The sequence below is a fragment of the Rhinopithecus roxellana genome, chromosome 4 (assembly GCF_007565055.1).
Source record: "Rhinopithecus roxellana isolate Shanxi Qingling chromosome 4, ASM756505v1, whole genome shotgun sequence".
Taxonomy (NCBI): Eukaryota; Metazoa; Chordata; class Mammalia; order Primates; family Cercopithecidae; genus Rhinopithecus; species Rhinopithecus roxellana.
Genome location: NC_044552.1, coordinates 71,470,086 through 71,487,707, shown reverse-complemented (window position 1 = coordinate 71,487,707; position 17,622 = coordinate 71,470,086). Strand labels below are relative to the sequence as shown.

Here is a 17,622-nt window from a genome sequence, read left to right as displayed (position 1 = left end):
CTAAAGTTGATGGGATGGGAGAGGAAACGAAGACCCATGTTATAGGGGAGGGCACCCTGAACGTGTAGCTCTGCAAAGTAAAACCCTAGTAAGTGCTAGGTTTCCTGAAAATGAATCACTCTCTTGTGACAGGTAAGTGGGGTGCCAATTCCTTGAAGAGATGAAAGTCTGTGGGTATTTCAGGGTATGAGAGCTGGAGAGCTGAGGGTTAGTTCTGTCAAAGGTCATAATGACAATGACATTTCTCAAAGTAGGGAGCATTACTATAACAAAATTTCACTCAGTCCTCAAGCCAGAGGCCCATGAACAGAAGCCTGGCTGATGCCCCCTGGGATCAAGACTGGTGTGACTTCTGTCTCACTGTGGCAGGGCCTGGTGGCATTCAGGGTTTGGCACGACCTACCAGGCTAATTGGGAAATGCCCTGGGGTCAGGCAGAATGCAAAATCATGCTTCCCCAGACACTTTCTCTCTTTACTCTGAGCTTGTTTGTATTTCAAAGAAATTTAATCCACATGTGTTTGATACCCGTAGAGTTAACTCATCAGAAAGTTGTCTGGGAGATACTATTTGTTTTTTAGTGAGCTCCGTGACTCTCTTTTCACATGTTTTTCTTCTCTGTAGCCATCATGACAACCCGAGGTTTGAGCAAGTAGATATGATCACTCATGCCTTTGATCTGATAGAATCTCCATTTAACCTCACAGCTGGCCTTGGGGAGCCAAGGTGATGTGGAAGAGATTAAGGGAAATGGACATCTAGCTGAAGCCATGAGGAAGGGAGTCTGTCTTCCTTCATCTCCCTTTTATACACTTTCTGCTCTGTTACCCAGGAAGCATGATGTCAAATGCAGGAGGTGGAGAAGGAGTAAGTGTGGTCAGCTGTGGTCAGGGGACAAAAGCTGAGGAGCCCATGATCCACTAAAGGATCCAAGTGCTAAGGTGGCACAAGAAGAGACCTGTTTCCTAAATGCTGACTTCTGTTCCTTCCTTATGATCCATCTTAACATTGGGCCATAACATGGTGCAAGAATCAATGGGGCTTTAGGTTACTGGAATCAAAAAGTAGAAGATGGAGGATTCAGAGGCAGCTCGAAGCCTAAGCCCAAAACCAACTACATCTGCACTTATAAGACAAAATATATTGAGGCAAGATCTCAAATATTCCAAACCTCCAGAATCAAGTTAAAATCAAATTTAAATAGGGCAAAGTGTTACGCCTTTAACGAGACGTGGCTAGGCATAACGTATTCCATGTCTACAGGGACATATGACTTGCCCAATCTCTGATTATAAAATGGCGTATTAGTTTGAAGTCTCTAGATCAGCCCACTCCATTGTCTAGCAGTCAAGTTTCTACGAAGTGAAAAAAGGATCAATCTACTTTCTGAAAGCACATTCAGAAACTAAAAATCATCTGCCTGCTTCAGTTTGGAGATGGGAATACTTGAGTTCACATGCACGGATGGGGAAGCCCAGGTGCCCAATGCCGGTTGTCAAACAGCAGCCCCCTCAGAACTCAGCTCTCCATTCCCAAAGAACCGCAAGGGACTTTGAGCCCAGCCATGGGTTGTCTCACCGTCATCCTAAGAATGCAACTGAGAATGTTGGTGCACAGTTAATTCTGACTGGGAACAAGATCAGAGTGTCACTTACCCACATCCTCAATAAGGAAGGAGTATGTCTTGGCATTCACCTTGATGTATTTAAGACTTTTCAGTGACTTCCCATAGGCAATGTTGTAATGCTCCACAGGTCTACTGGTAGCATCTTTGGGTGGGTCCCACGTGACTTTCAGGCCCATTTTAGTGGACAGCAGTTTCACGTGCCTTGGCTTCAGTGGGTGGTCAACTATGTAAACAGCGCAACTATCAACTCATGGCAATAACAGATTGGGAAAATGAATTTTTTTAATCCTCTTTGATATTGTTAGGAAAACAGTAAATGACGTTTAATCAGTATGATCTGAAAGACTTTAAGTACAGTCATTACAGTATGACAACAAAACACATATACCAAACCCACAGGCCTTTGTGTATTTTGGATAACTGTGGGTGGTAGATTTAAACCAAAAGGGAAACAAATCAAAATAAACTCTAGGCATTGGCTGGCTTGATTACACTGTCTTGCTAGTGACAGAATAACAAATTAGTAATTTGCCATATTCTCTAGTAGCATTTATATAGTAAATAAGTTATTAGTATGTTGTGTGATACAGTTGGACAATCTTTAAACACCTCTGAGAGAACAGTATAAAACTGTCCTGATTAAGAAAAATATCCATTGTATTCTAAGTGAGATAACAGAAGCATTTATTTCCACAAAGAAAACAAACCAAGATCATCAACAGCTTAAAGGGGTGGTAAAACTCTGGTTCTATCAGCATATATCTAATTTAAATGCTTCCATATTTTGTTCCAGAAGAAAACAAGTTAGTACAAAGTATGATCACTTTTTTAACTTGACTTACGAGGTTCCAAAGAAATTCACTTCATTTTCAAAATTACTAAAATGAAACATAACATTTTGTCAAATAAAATCTCTCGACTCACTATGTAACCCATATTGTAATGCAACATAATATAAATGTATGTGAAATATTCAAGCAACAGTCAAACACAGTCAAACAAATCTAGGGCAAACCTGGAACTGAAACTGACTATTGAGTCATGCTTCAGGAAAGAAAAAAGTAACCTAAAAACAAAACCAACAACCTTTAAACTTAGTAACATTAAGAAAAACACATTTGGAGTCTCAGGTAAGAAGAAAAGGAAAGGAGCATGTTTCGTGATGACACATATGTGAATTAGTATGTGATTTTAATATTGGATGAAAATTCCGAACAGAATAAACATAGATAATTCTAACACACATCACTCCCCCCAAAATTGCCCATTGCCTCTGGAGTAAAATGATTAGCAAGGGAAAGAACTCCTTAGAGAAATTCAAGGGACGAAAGAAGAGTATGAATTTGAGGATTTTGAAGCATTAGAGAAAGAATGTCTATTCTGGAGACAAAAGCATGATGTTAGGTATGGACACAGATAAAAAATCTACAAAGCATTCCCTCCCAACTCCAGAGCTGAGGTTTCTGTAAACCTGTGAGGGAGAAATCACAGGTAAGTAGCCTCATGCTCTCTGGGAAATTATGAGTTGGAAAGACTATGAAGACACGAATCAACTTCTGGGTGTTTAAAATTAGCAGTAGTGGTTACTCTTCTCTAATCTTCATTTACCTTTCCTTACCTACAAGCAACTTCAGCAGGAATCATTCCCAGGAATCCAACATTTCATACTGACTAAAAGGTGTGTAGAAGCAAAACAAGATATCTGAAAACTACAAACGGAAGCTCATGGTTGAGCGTTTCTCCCAAGGAAGAAAATGAATGAATGAATATACATATAGCACTTTGCTTTACAGATCAATTCCAATCTCCCTCAGGAAAAGTGAGATCTTGAATAGACATTCTAAAATGTGAGAACTGTGAAACCCAAATACTGTCACATTTTCTACCAGCACCAGTGATTCAATCAGTACACAGCTACCTAGGCCAGAACATTACTTACTTTTAATACCGACACATGAAAAGAGCAACTTATATATATGTTCATTGTTCTTCCCTGCAATACCTTGCATTTATCCTTGGACACAGCATCAAGTAATTTCTGTGCTGAGTCACACAGCTACACCAGGGATGGAGCCAACTACACACATGGCTTTGCCCAACTCCAAAGCCCAGCTCTGCCAGAAGCTCATGCTCCCTCGGAGTTGGTCTCTTATTATCAACGGTCGATGACCATATCCACTGAAACATACTATCCTAAAACAAACTGTAAGACCTCCAGAGCTGTTTACCACTCCCACCACCCTCCACCCCACCTTCCCCCACCATCTTCCTCTCTTGGGAGCACTCTTCCTCCCTACCCACCACAATCACTTCACCTTGTGCTGTGTGTCCTCATCGACCCCTCTCTTCTGGAAGGAATGGAATAAGTGAGTGATGTTCTCTCTCAGGGACATTTGCATTCTTATGACAAAACTTTAAACCAGAGGAGTGACTTTCTAATAGTGACAATTTAAGCCTTAGATAGTTACTTAATGAAGGTTGTTTTTTTTTTAACATAAAGGCCTTTTGGGGACCCTGAAACCAAATCTTACAGGCAACCTTATCGTCAATCTCCTTATAAGATCAATTCTGAACTTAAGGTTCTCAAAATGCCTTAGGCCAAATATCATGACGTCTTCCTCCCACCCACCGCACCACACACCAACTGGGTCAGTTAAACAAAACACGACCTGATGAAATATTTTCATTTCCTGGATTCCCATGGACTTTGATATTAAAATTGATGTCATTTTTGGTGCTTCATGCCTAACTCGTCCATGCCTAACTCAGAGAGAACTGGACAAAAAGACAAATAGGAGGCCCAGATAAAAAGCAATCCCGCCCATCATTCCAGCCCTGCCTCTCACCCCCAGTGCCTCAGCTCTGAGTGAAGTCATCAAACCAGCATCTAACTAAGGAACAATCATTCTGGCAAGTGCAAATTGATGGGCATGAGCTTAGATTACTTGACAGAAAACTTATCCTTGGGGTTAGAAGTACAACAATTTGTTCTGTTCCTGATTATCGTCTTGAAGGTCTCATGAGTGCAATCCTTCAATGTGAAATAAAGCTATAAGGAGTGTGAATGTACTTCGGGCTCTGTTGGTTGCATTCTGAGTTCTGTGTTGTGGAATCAGCACTCTGATAGCATAAAGATGAAATATGACAAAGTGAGTCCTTATTTATTTTTAAGTATTCTTAGAAACTTGAAGCAGACCATCCTCTCTGCTGGACAAATGAATCACAGAATCTTTGTAATCATTTACAGTATTCTCATCTAATGAAGATGATACTGGACACATTCTTTAAAGCTATCTATCCCATGCACTGGGTCTCTAAAGAAAAAGGACAAACCCAAACATCAATTCAACAGGAATCATATAGTCCAACAGAGGGAACATTGGGAGGTAACTTAACAGTCCATGCATGACAGGTAGGGCCATGACAAGATGTTTTTTCATATTCACAGGATGCAAAATGAGGAAATGAGCTTAAGTTGCAGCCTAAGGGATTTGAGTTAAATAAAAAGAATTTCCTGTCTGTGTCCTTCCTCATTCAAGACTGTCTTTGAGTGGAGACAGATGGTAAGGTGCTCCAGACAGAAGAAGAAAGCCAGTAAGAGCCTGCTATGACTCCAAAGATGTCATAACACAGCAAAATCACTTCCACAGTTCATACCAGTAAACTTTATTCAGACTCAAGAATATTTTGCTGGGGACTGAGTGACAAAATAATATTTTGGTTGTCTTTCAGATACCCAGCAATTGCCAGGCTAGACACTTCTGCGCTGTGGCTCCCATGGAGAATATGACCTTTATTGGTTTGCTGGAGAATAAAAATAAGAGCACAATCAGCACCTAGATTTCCTACTTTGGAAATCTAGCACCAACTCCGGGACTTATCCAAAAGCGCCCAAGGAGGCCAGTTTTGTTCAAGGGTCAAAGTATGGATCCATGACTGCTCTTAGATAGACAGAGTCCAAGATTCCAATGGCTCTGCAATGTCTGTCCTTGAAGGGTCTTCAGCTTGCACAGACAGGCCTCCAGAGATTCCCTGGGGCTGCTGACATGCTGAGTCCAGAACTAAGCCTGAGTCCAAAGGTAGGTCCCTGGGCCAACCTGACCAACATCTGCAGGGTCTGTTAATCATAGCAGATGGAGCACCACACCTCACCTGCCCCTTTGGGGCACCATACCTCACCTGCCCCTCAGGGCACCACACCCCACCTGCCCCTTCCTCACCTTCTCACTCAGTGCTGCTCACACACTTGGTGCTCACTTAAATGGTTTATGGTTGAAGGAAAAGATGTAAGACCAGCAAGATCAATCCAGGGGTCTCCAAGAATCTTGCCTGTAAGTCATGAAGACCATGAAATGCCTACAAGGACCATGAACCTCCAGCAAGTGACATCTATGGAGAGTATATGCTCCATCTAAAGGCACAATTCAGTTAGATTCCTGCTGACAAAAAGAAATTCAGACAAAAAGTGTCCAGGCTCCACATTGTCAGACATTCTGAGATTTTTTTCTAAGAAGCTAAAACCCCTGATTTTTGTGTGAAAACTCCCAATTGTATATTAATTGGTGATTAACTCCATTAAAAAAAAAAAAAGCACTATGTAGGGCGCACACACACACACACACAAGCTGGCCGGACTCAGTCCACTGGCGGCCAGTCAGTGACCTCTACCTTGAACCCAGAAGAAATCCTTTAGTTGTTGACCCAGACAAACTCCTCGTGTCCAATTTCAATTCGGAGACTCTGTGGATTTGGGTCCATGGGGAAAGTCTATGAATCAAAATGAAAGCTAAAGTCTGGAGAGGAACTGTAGCAATCGCAGACCCTGAAGGCATCAGGTACAGATCTGTCCAAGGAATCACATCACATTGCCAGACCTCCCCTCCCTCCCTCGAGAGACCAGAAGGCTCTGAAAAAGCTATCCTGGGCTCCAAGAAGTAGGGAGACGCATCCCAGGAAGCCTTTGGGGAGAGGACTGTGGGATGCTACACAGGCTTCAACTACCAGCAAAACTGTTGACTTCTGCATGTCTATTTCTGGCCTAAACATTCCAGACCAATATTCCCCTACTGTCTATATGGTCCAATATGAGTTTCAAACTGAACACATTCAGAATGAAATTCAATATCCAATTATTCAAAATCTTGGTTCAGACAACACCACCTGTTCAAGCACCTGAATTAGATGTTCAGCGTCATGCTTCAGTGTCCAGGCATATCCATGGTGGACGAAAATAAACATGCTTCCTCTCGAGGGAACTCTGTCAAGCACTATTTCTCAGAATAAAGAGAAGGAAGATTCAGAATCAGTGAATAAAGTGAATCAATGGTAAAAAATAATGCCATAACGACACAATTCGTCGAGAAATCATGCTGAGAAAACTGTGATTTGAAATAGTAACTGAATCTTTCTGGATTAAAAGTGTTGCTTTTGGTCTTGGTTTCGTTTCAATTTTTTAATGACATATAGTTACTTCATTAAGTTCTCAAGGTAGGTAAAAGGAAAAAGAGGAATGGATGGTAGATTTCAGAGGTGGGGGCAGGGGTGGTTATAAGAGCATGACATGGCTGGGCGCGGTGGCTCACGTAGGTCATCCCAGCACTTTGGGAGGCTGCAGCAGGTAGATCACCTGAGCCGAGGAGTTTGAGACCAGTCTGAGCAACATGATGAAACCTCATTTCCATATATAAAAAAAAATACAAAAAAATTAGCTGGACATGGGATCATGCACCTATAGTCCCAGTTACATGGGAGGCTGAGGTGGGAGTATTGCTTGAGCCTGGGAGGACAGGATGCAGTGAGCTATGATTTATCATTGTACCCCCGCACCCCAGCCAGGGTGACAGAGTGAGACCCTGTCAAAAAAAAAAAAAAAAAAAAAAAAAAGCACGACTAATCCAGGGAGAAACAAAGAATAAAACCATCTTCTATCAGGCACAATTCCTCTGAATATGCTCCATTTTAACTTTTAAACTCACTGATTTTAGCCAAATGTGCTACAGCACTAAAAGTGTTGGCTCAGAGTCAGCATTCAATAAATATTAGGAGAATAAATGGATACTTTAAGTTTGATTTACAGTCTACCATTTAAAAACAAAACAGCAACTGATAAACATGCTTACATTTTTAAATTCTGTGATTGCACTGAAACAGAGCTTACCACTCACACAATCAGTGTAGATAACGAAGTTAAAATACACAGCTGAGGTTGAAAAATATCCACTAATAAAATGTTGAATAGGTAAAACCAAATATTTTCTGAGACAATTAGTGATGGCGCAGTTGCAAGAAAAACAAATGTTATTTCTCCTTTGATTTTTCTACCGATTATTACCTGGAGAAAATTATTCAAGTAACAAAAAATCCATTTGATTTTATTTGAAAATCAAGTCTTCAAAAAATAGATTTGCGTTCTCTTTGGATCTCAAAACTCCTGGTCCCACTGTACTTAGACAATTCATTGATTCCTAGGACCCATCTCTTATAGTGATGTGGTTTGGCTCTGTGTCCCCACCCAAATCTCATGTCGAAATGCAATCCTGAGTGTTGGAGGTGGGGGGGTGATGAGATCATGGAGTGGTTTCTAATGGTTTAGCACCATCCCCCTAGTGCTGTCCCATGATAGTCACACAATATCTGGTTATTTGAAAGTGTGTGGCACCTCCCCCTTCGCTCTCTCTCCCCCTTGCTCCACCATCATAAAGACGTGCTTGCTTCCCCTTCACTTTCCACCAATTGTAAGTTTCCTGAGGCCTCCCAGCCTTGCTTCCTGTACAGCCTGCAGAACCGTGAGTCAATTAAATCTTTTTTTTCTTCATAAATTCCCCAGTCTCAGGTAGTTTTTCATAGCAGCATGAGAATGAAATGATACAAATACCAAATGGAATACATTTGGCCAAGAAATAAAAGGGCCTATATATTTCTCGTGTGCTGATCAATAACAAATTACATTTCGGTTTCATTTCCCCAGGCTAAATGTATGAAGCACCCGTTCCTGAACTTGAAGCAGGGGGCACAAAAGAGCTCATGATGAACATTTGAGTTCAAAACAAAATTGAACAAACAGATAAAAGAGTCAGAAAGCAAATTATCAGGTTTATTGCTGACAAAGCTGAGCTGGAGAATGTGGACGCTAACGTGTGGCCACCATTGTGATTCCTACCTCATGGTCTTCCCTACTCCAGCTCTGGACCATTGGAGGACCTAGCAGGAGACTGCAGGGCAGACTACTCAGCACGCAGCTTCCCAGGTGTGGACAGAGAGCAACCAGCCTAGACCTCACCCCATGAACTCCCACAGGGAAGTGGGAGTGGAGCCAAATGGAACTTTCCCATAGGAAGGCAGACCGGAGAGGAGACACTCATGCCTGTGGCTTCTAATCCATTCACGCCACCAGGTTAAGAAAGAAGGCGGACCAGGCTGTACTCCTTCAATCGCTTTTGGCTGCACTGTGGAGTGCAGGACAGGGCACAGACCAGAAACATCCTCTGTTGTGCTCTTCGGTACCACAGCTCCTCTCCTTGGAAGCTCCCTGAACATCCCCAGCTGGTTGTCCCTGACCCCACTGGGTGCAACGGTCAACCTGTGGTCAAGCTGTGGCTGCCACTCAGGGTGAGGATGAGGACGACCTCACCCCATCTTCAGGAGATGCCCTGGATTCATCAGTGACCTGCCATATATCTTCCTGGGGTTAAATATGGGAGTACTGCCCCTATCAGGACCCCAGAAGGCTCTGACATGAGTAAAACTCATTCTTTAGCCAACTCCAAAGTCAAGCTAAAAATTTTGACCTCTAGGCTAAAAATTTACTGCTGTCTTGTCCTTTTCCAATGCCAAATTTTGCCCGGCTTGTGCCATCCAAAATAGCCCAGCACAGTCCCAGGAATGAGATGACAGGCATGACAATCTGCTCATAACACAATACAAGCAATATAAGAACACCCGGATTTTCACAGAAATCCCTCCCATCACAAAATTCCAAATGTAGTGCTTTCTTTGTCTTATAGCTCAAAACCAAAAGAAATTAAAGTCCAAATAGCTTTTCTCCTTTACTTCTTATACTATTCGGCCTCAGTCAGGGAAGAGTCTTTCCAATGCCCAGAAGGGGTGAGAGTTCCCTCAGCAACTGTGGCCTCTGCCATCATTGACTGAAATTGGTGCTGTTTCTTCAGGGTTCCCTAAAGTAAAAATAAGTGAATCCAAAGCCTCCTGCTTGCCTAAATTCTTAGAGTCCCCCACAAAATCTCTATAAGGAAGCCAATCCACACCGTATTGTGGAAAGAATACACATTATTTCTGTCTATCCAGTAAAGCTCCCCTAATTATTCTGGTAATGGACGAGTGACCCCAAACTGCCCAGGGAACTTCCCAGGAATTGTTCTAACTGGAGCTGGACCAGAGATGTGGCCAGTACTTTCTGCTCATGAGGCTGTGGAGGAAGAATCCTGGCACTGCTGATGACCAGCTCTTGCTGTCACATTGAGAAGAGACCAGAGGTGAGGAGAGAGTTCCAATGATGCTTACAGCCCTAGTTCTAGGCATCCCAAAGGCCAACTGGCCCCCTGCCCATCCCATGGTATAGCTCCAAGAACCAATGAATTCTGGAATTTAAATGAGCTCAAGTTGGGTTTTTGCCATCCGTAGACAGACCTCAATGGGCTAGGACATTATTAATCAAGATCTTCTATGAAAGTAAAAATTGGTCAGGTGCAGCAGCTCACGCCTATAATCTCAGCACTTGGGGAGGCTGAGGCAGGTGGATCATCTGAGGTTAGGAGTTCAAGACCAACCCGGCCAACATGGAGAAACCTTGTCTCTACTAAAAATACAAAAATTAGTCTGGCGGGCATGATGGTGGGCACCTGTAATCCCAGCTATTCAGGAGGCTGAGGCGGGAGAATCGCTTGAACCCGGGAGGTGGAGGTTGCAGTGAGCTGCGATTTCGCCACTGCACTCCAGCCTGGATGACAGAATGAGACTCCATCTTAAAAAAAAAAAAAAAAGTAAAAATTATCATTTTTGAAGTTACTCCCACAGCCAGTGTATTTGGACACACTCAAAGAAACTGAGGCAGACACCACCTGGTACGACTGCCATTCCTAGTGGAACATTCATGGCAGGGCAGCCCACCCAGCCTGCAGCAAATGCTGAGGAGCCAATGAGGACGGCCTAAGTTACAAAGAAACTCCCAAAGGAATATTAAGGGCTTTGGAAATACACTGGTCCCATAAAACCCCAAAAATGCTGAAATTATTTCTTAAGTATACCAAAGATTGCTCTTTAATGCAACAAACCCTTCATGCTTACGTAAGTCTCCCTACTTGGTCTTTGTTTGAAGTTCAAGTTTTACTTTCCATTGGAAACCACCAAATACTTCCCAGACTCTGAAATGAAGAAAACACAGATCTCAGGGTAACCACACATCTTGGACCAAAAAGTCAACAGATAATCAGCCAGACAAGGTTAAGGTGTACTACAATAGCAGTATAGCTTGGAGGTAGGAATCAATGTGATATATGACATAGAGACTAGGATTCAGAGGAAAGGTGGAAAAATTCAGCTATTATTCATTCGATACCAAACAGCACAGAAATATTCAGAAATTCAGAAACATCAGATGGTCGACAACACATGGGCAGAACACCGGAATAACTCAAATGACTGACCAAACTTTAAATATTTTTTCAAATGGATGTTGGAATTATATTTCCAAATATTTATGACCCAGCCCCCCACCCAGAAAAAAACCCTGGAAGTCCAGGTTGTTTTGTGGTTCTGTGATGTAAAACTAATACTAGTAAAATTTGCAGATGGTGGATTGAATTTTCCCCGAGGAGGCTGCTGTTGGGTAGACACTGTCTGGGTATGAAAATAACCACCTGGGCTCCCTTCTGACATTTCTCAATATGCAGGGGGTTCAATAAAAGTGTTTTCCACAGTTGGCATTGGGTTCTTTAAGGATAACTGTACAAAAAATAAAATCACACCCCTAGCTCTTCAGAGTCTGAACTTATCATAAAACACACCAGGGAACGGAAAGAGCTTTACCAACAAAACCTCTGACACCACACGGTGCTTTGTCAGGTCAGAGAGGAACATCAAGGCAAGCAGGTGTCCTGGGTCCCACGGGAGATGGAAGACAGCCATGGAAGCAGATCATGCCCCACAGACTATCCCTGGTTCACATTCCTCACTGCCTAATCCATTTCCCCATGAAACTCTAACTTACTGGATTCTACTCCAGGCCCCAAAGTGCCCTGTTACGTTCACCTGGGGAGGATGGACACTGATGGAGTGAGGAGCTCTGCCCTAGGCTGCAGGTCCCCATTACTGATTGCAGCCAACGCTCACTCCTGAGCAGAAAAGCCAGCTGCACCCCTGAGCTCACCTCTCCAGCCACCCCAGCCCCACCTAAATTCCCCGTGGTTATCACCAGCTGTTCTTCCAGCATTTTGATAACAACGCACCATTTTATTCAGATGAAAAGGTCAAATATTCATGCATGCATGCCAATGTGCTTATAAAGCTACACTGGATAGTCACTGAATACAGTTGTGAATCACATTTTTTATTCATCATCTCAAAGAAGCCAAATGGTGAAGCCATCCAAATCTCCAAAGGCGAACCACTGGCCAATCTTTAAATGGTATTTGTCAGATTCATTTCTATCCCCTCCAGACTGTCAGCACCACCACTACCTCCACTCGTTTCTGTGCAAGTGCTTTCCACCTCTTGTGAGCTTCAAGTAGTTGCATGTCAGGGTGATCCTCACACCTGGGCTTCAGTAGACTGCATCCTGTGCCAGAGACCCCTGTGTCTCTGGGGTCTGCCTGGGGGCTGCATGTAAGCTTGTCATGCAGGTGACTGCCAGGCATGCTGCCTCACATGAAAAGGTCCTATGGAAAGAGCTTCCACGGTGCCTGGGCAGCTCACTTGTGCCTCTAGGGACCTCAGGAATTGGCTCCCAACCTCCAGCCAAGTTCGCCTGCACCATTGCACAATGCTGGGAAACTAAGCCTTTCATTCAGAAGTACTCTCATTATTTCAAGGATTAACGGCTCCTTATGGGCAAAGTTTACCTAGAATGTGTTAGATTCTAGGTTGTTTATTTATTTGCATTTCAGGGGAAATGGAGCAAAGAGAAAGAATATTCATTAATATAGTTTATCTTTCATTACTCCCTTTCATTATCTTCCTACTTTACTCCCTCCTTCCCCACCGCCCACCAACTTGGAAAAGATCTACAAAGCAGAAAAATACAAAAATGGAACAATAAAATGAAGCATGAAGAAATTCTGTTTCAAAATAAATTGCAAGCAGCATAACTAAAATCAAACTCTCAAGCCAATAGGAACTGACTGTAATTTGCCCAGAGAATATTCTTAAAATAAATCTCCCTTATCCCTCAAGATGTTTCTGAGACATTTTAAGCTGGATTTTTATTAGTCACATTCAAGTCGAGTTTCCCAACTAATATATAACAGTCTAGCAGATTGCATTAAATTCAGAAACCACCACTGTAGACACTATGAATTGGCTACCCAAAAGCTATTCCCAGCTTCTTTCTCCCTCGCCTTCTACTGCAGAGGCTGGAATAATAAACATTCAGCCATGACGTTTCAGCTTCCCTTGCAGCTAGAATGGTCACATGATCAACTCTAGCCAATGACAGACATAGGGAAGTTAGTCCTGCCATTTCTAAGAAAGCATTTTAAAGGGGTTAGGTTTGGCTGTTATGGGCTGGTGGCCTTTTGTACCTTCCTCCTTTGTTTCTCCTTGGGATGTCAACATGATACCTGGTGATGCAGCTGCCAACTTAAAACATGGAGTGACAATCTTGAGAATGATGACAGCAAAGTGGAAAATGGAGCAAGGCTATGTGTCCACAACCTTGTTAAACCATGGGAGAGTACTGGTCTCTCTGCTCCCAAGTTTACTGGTGAATGAGATAAACAATTCTCTTACTTGTTTAGCCACTGTTAATCAGATATCATGTTGTCAGCAGCCCAATCCACTGCTACCTAACATCACTTCTGGATTTGTAGAATCAAATCATTTCCTGATTTTTAAATGAGAGCTGCTTTGGTTTAATTTTCATTACTTTCTGTTTGTTATTTTTAAGGGATCCCCTCTGGGAATTTAATTTTGACAATTTCAATGCTTATTTGTCAGTAGGCCATTGACTTGAGTAATTACATCTGCCCAGAAAGTGATGCAGCCATAAATCAGACTGAACTTCACCATCAGATCTGGCTGAATTCAATCATTAGGATTTGAGGTTTTAAAGTTCTTGGCCATTTTGTTTAGGATCCAGTGTAAGCAAAAACTACTGTTTCAGAATAAAAACAAGATTCCCCCCCACCCTCCATATAAACCACCAGCTTTCCAGAATGGTTTGGGGAAACTGAACTGGAGGAATTCCATAGATATTTGTATTTATAACAATCATAAGAAAAAACTGGCCTTAAAGAGCAAATGCCTATAGTTGGGAAGGACTCATGCCTTCTGTTGGCAGGCATCAGAGACCCAACTAGAAGCCAGTACTTTGCAGGTTTTTGTGGAATTTTTTCGCACATTCTTCAAATTCAATTTGTAACCAAGAAATAGTTTCTTAAAGAATGACCATTGTTTGCTAGTCCAGCTAGTCTCAGCCTACTATAAACTGCTTGGCATGCCAGACCAAAAAACACTCCCTGAAAATTTATTCCTTTTCCCAAAATGTGAAAGTCATTGTCTAACTATGTTAAACACTTGGACATTACTGTACCCAAAATCACCACTCATATTACTCAGAAAGCTCCCTGAAAAACACCCTTAGAAGAGAGGCCAAGCAAAGGTTCTGGAGGGGGAGGTTTGAAACAGAGTGAATGAGACAGACATGACCAGGAGCGAACTACCACATAGACCCAGTGATAACCCCACTTGCTAATGAGCCATTTTTAAAACATTACAGATAATAATAACTCATTTGATGATTATGAATGGGCATAGGTAAATTATTAACAAAGAGGGGAAAATACACTACACACCTAATAAGCTAAGAGTTTAACTTTTGGATCCACTTGTAATATAGCAAAAAATATTCAAGGAAGTAAAAAAGAAAGGAAAGGAACATTCGCTGATCACCTACTTAGTGCCAGCCATTTCATTCATTTATGGAACAGATATTTACTGAGTGCCTACTATGTGTCAGATTCTAAGCAAGGAGCTGGCAATACAGAAGTGATTTAAAATGAGCTGTGTTATCATAACTATTTTCTCTTTGATCCCCATTTCAAGCCTGTGCACTGCACTTTGGTATTCGCATTTTTATAAATAAGGAAACTGAGTCGCAGAGAGTTAAGTGATTTGCCCAAGGGCACACATCTAGTAAGTGACAGTCGAGCTCAGACCTATCTGAAACTATGGACCATGCTCTTTCTACTATACTTTGTTCCCTCTCAGCTTGTAATTATAATTAAAAGCAATAAGTTTAAACCTGGAAATAAATTAGAACCAAAGATATAAAACTGAAAGCCAATGGTGGCAGCTGAATTCATAAGGAAACATGAACTCGTACCCTGAATGAGATCTTGTGAATGTCAGGATTCCATGCTGCCAAGTCTTCATCTCTTGCTCCTCAGCTTACTCTATGTCCAACAACAGTGAGCATCTCCTCCTAGAAGCACCTCTTCTCGGGTACTCCCTGACCACTAGACTAGCTTCTAGGACACCACACTCCCTGGTTTCTCTTCCACATCGTTCACCACCCTGTCTTGGTCTCCTTCGCCAGCTCCTCCTCCTCTGCCAGAACTCTAAATAGTAGAGCACTGCACAGCCCAGCTCTGACTTTCCCCCTTCTCTACTCCACTCCTTCCTTCTCTACCCATGTAGCACACCTGGTGCTATGACTGCAAAGACCATCCACATGTGGAAGGCTCCTGAATTCCCAACTCCAGCCCTGGCTTCTCCTCTGAGCTCCAGTGTGTCCAACTGTCTACTCAACATCTCCACCCAAAGAACACAGAGGTCTGAGGGATGACAGTTTAAATCTGAAATTTTAGTGATAGGAGATCCAGAAAAAAAAAGTTGCATCACAGAAGCAGGAAAGATTTTCAGGAAGAAGGGGATGTCCATCAGTGTCAAGTCAAGTCAAGGGTGGAAAGAGTCCATTTTTCTCCTCTTGAAGGAGAGTGTCCACCACCATTCAAGGCCCCCAAAGAAAGCAAATATGCCACTCAAGTTTCTCTCTATAAATATCAAATTTAGTCCATTTTCTATGAATGGAGCTAATCCTACCCACCTCATAGGATTGATGCAAGAATACAATATGAAAGAAAATCATAAAACATTCCACACACATGAGATAATGTCAATATGAGGAATAAATGCCACAGAATACCTGATATCCCCAATCACAGCCCAATACAAAATGACCCAGCCTGATTCCCAGTATCTCAGCTCTTGGCCAATTCTCCCTCCGCACACAGCAGTGGGAGCATTGGGTCCTCATTTCCTTCCATCTTGGAAAATACACTTTCAATTGGAATTTCAAAATCTTGACAGTTGAAAGAAAACTTAGATAATCTGATTCAACTTATCCTCTTCCATCTGCCTACTGATTGTAAATCCAAAATGTCTTCAGTGATTTCCATGACTAAGCAGACCCCGTCAAATTCCAACTCATTTCCCTACCTTCAAAAGTAAACATCTTTGAATATGCTATTCAATTGGGTGACATAGCGTTACTAAGCAAGCCACTCCCCTGGGAATACAAGTGAATTAATTTGGAGATATGTAAGAAAGGCAATGGACTTCAGTCTACTGAAGGAAGCACTACATCTGCACATAAAAGAGTGAGGGTATCTATCAGACATTTATTATCAGCTGAGTGCCACTAACAAGAAACATTATCAGGGCCCAGGGGAAAGGAAATCCTCCCAAAGCTAGGATAATCAGAGAACAGAGTATAGCATTAATGGAATTCAAGGAGCACTTTTACTAGAGGTTTCCCCCATGTGTGGGAGCCCTGGGTCACTCACTGCTTTCCAGGGTTTGAATTCCAAGAGGACACATAGTCAGTCTCTCCCTGTGGTTGTGACCCAGCCTATCTTTGACCCCTCAAAATGCTGAGAATTGTTTCCTGTAATGAAACTACATTACAATTTCAGAGTGCCAGTGGACCCCATGGAACTCATCCCAAGGACCCCAAGTCACAGTCCACATGCTTGTTAACATGGACACACAATTTGCTCAGATGACATCTAGTGTTCGTCTCCTGAACCTCATCCTCCCTAGGTGCTAGCATTGAAAGTGCAGTCATGATGCAGCTGTGAAAATAAGATCACCCCAAAGCCTCACATCCTTTGGGTGTGGTTTGTTTGAATATCAGCAGGTACATATATGGATTCTGAGAATTATTAGCCGAAACAAGATGCTTCAGTTCTCCCAGTCTATCAGAAAGCAGTAGAAGGAAATTGTTGGGTGGGGTGGAAAGTGGTATTAACAAACAGACTGGAGCCAGAGCACATGTTACAGGAAAAGAGAACGTGGTGGTTTTCCACAGCATCAAGAAGGTTGTCAGATCCGTGGCCCACAGACCGTCTGTGGTAGAACAAGGCTGCCCTCATCTCATGACCTGGAAGTCTCAACTAGAAAATACAATCTAGACAGAAAAAAAGAGAAAGGCACATCCAAAATTTTACAGAATAGGAAAAAAATGTACTGCTTTTTTGAGTTTCAGATTGAGCCAACACCAAAGTGTGCCCACCAGGCAAAGTCCTCAGACAAAGTTGGTGGTTCCTCTTCCTGATCTTACAATTCTCTATGCTTCAATGTAAAAACACTACTTCTGGCAAGTAGAAGTTGATTAGAAAGTCCAAGATGAAAGTCCTATATTGCTACATTTATTGCATTTGGTTGTCATTTACAGTCACAGCAATTCCAACTTCTTCATTACTAAATCTTTGTAATCCCAGAGCCTAGCACAGTGCCTTGCCCACAGAAGATATGAGTTAATTA

The 17,622-nt window shown here is 42.3% G+C and overlaps 1 protein-coding gene across 1 annotated transcript in view; it reads right to left on the bottom strand.

The window, feature by feature from the left end:
* FNDC1 (fibronectin type III domain containing 1) overlaps positions 1–17,622 on the bottom strand; it is a 102,268-nt gene that overhangs the window by 72,831 nt on the left and 11,815 nt on the right. The window contains exon 2 of the mRNA XM_030928996.1: positions 1,655–1,849. Coding sequence (XP_030784856.1) covers positions 1,655–1,849 — 195 coding nt within the window. The remainder of the gene's footprint in view (positions 1–1,654; positions 1,850–17,622) is intronic.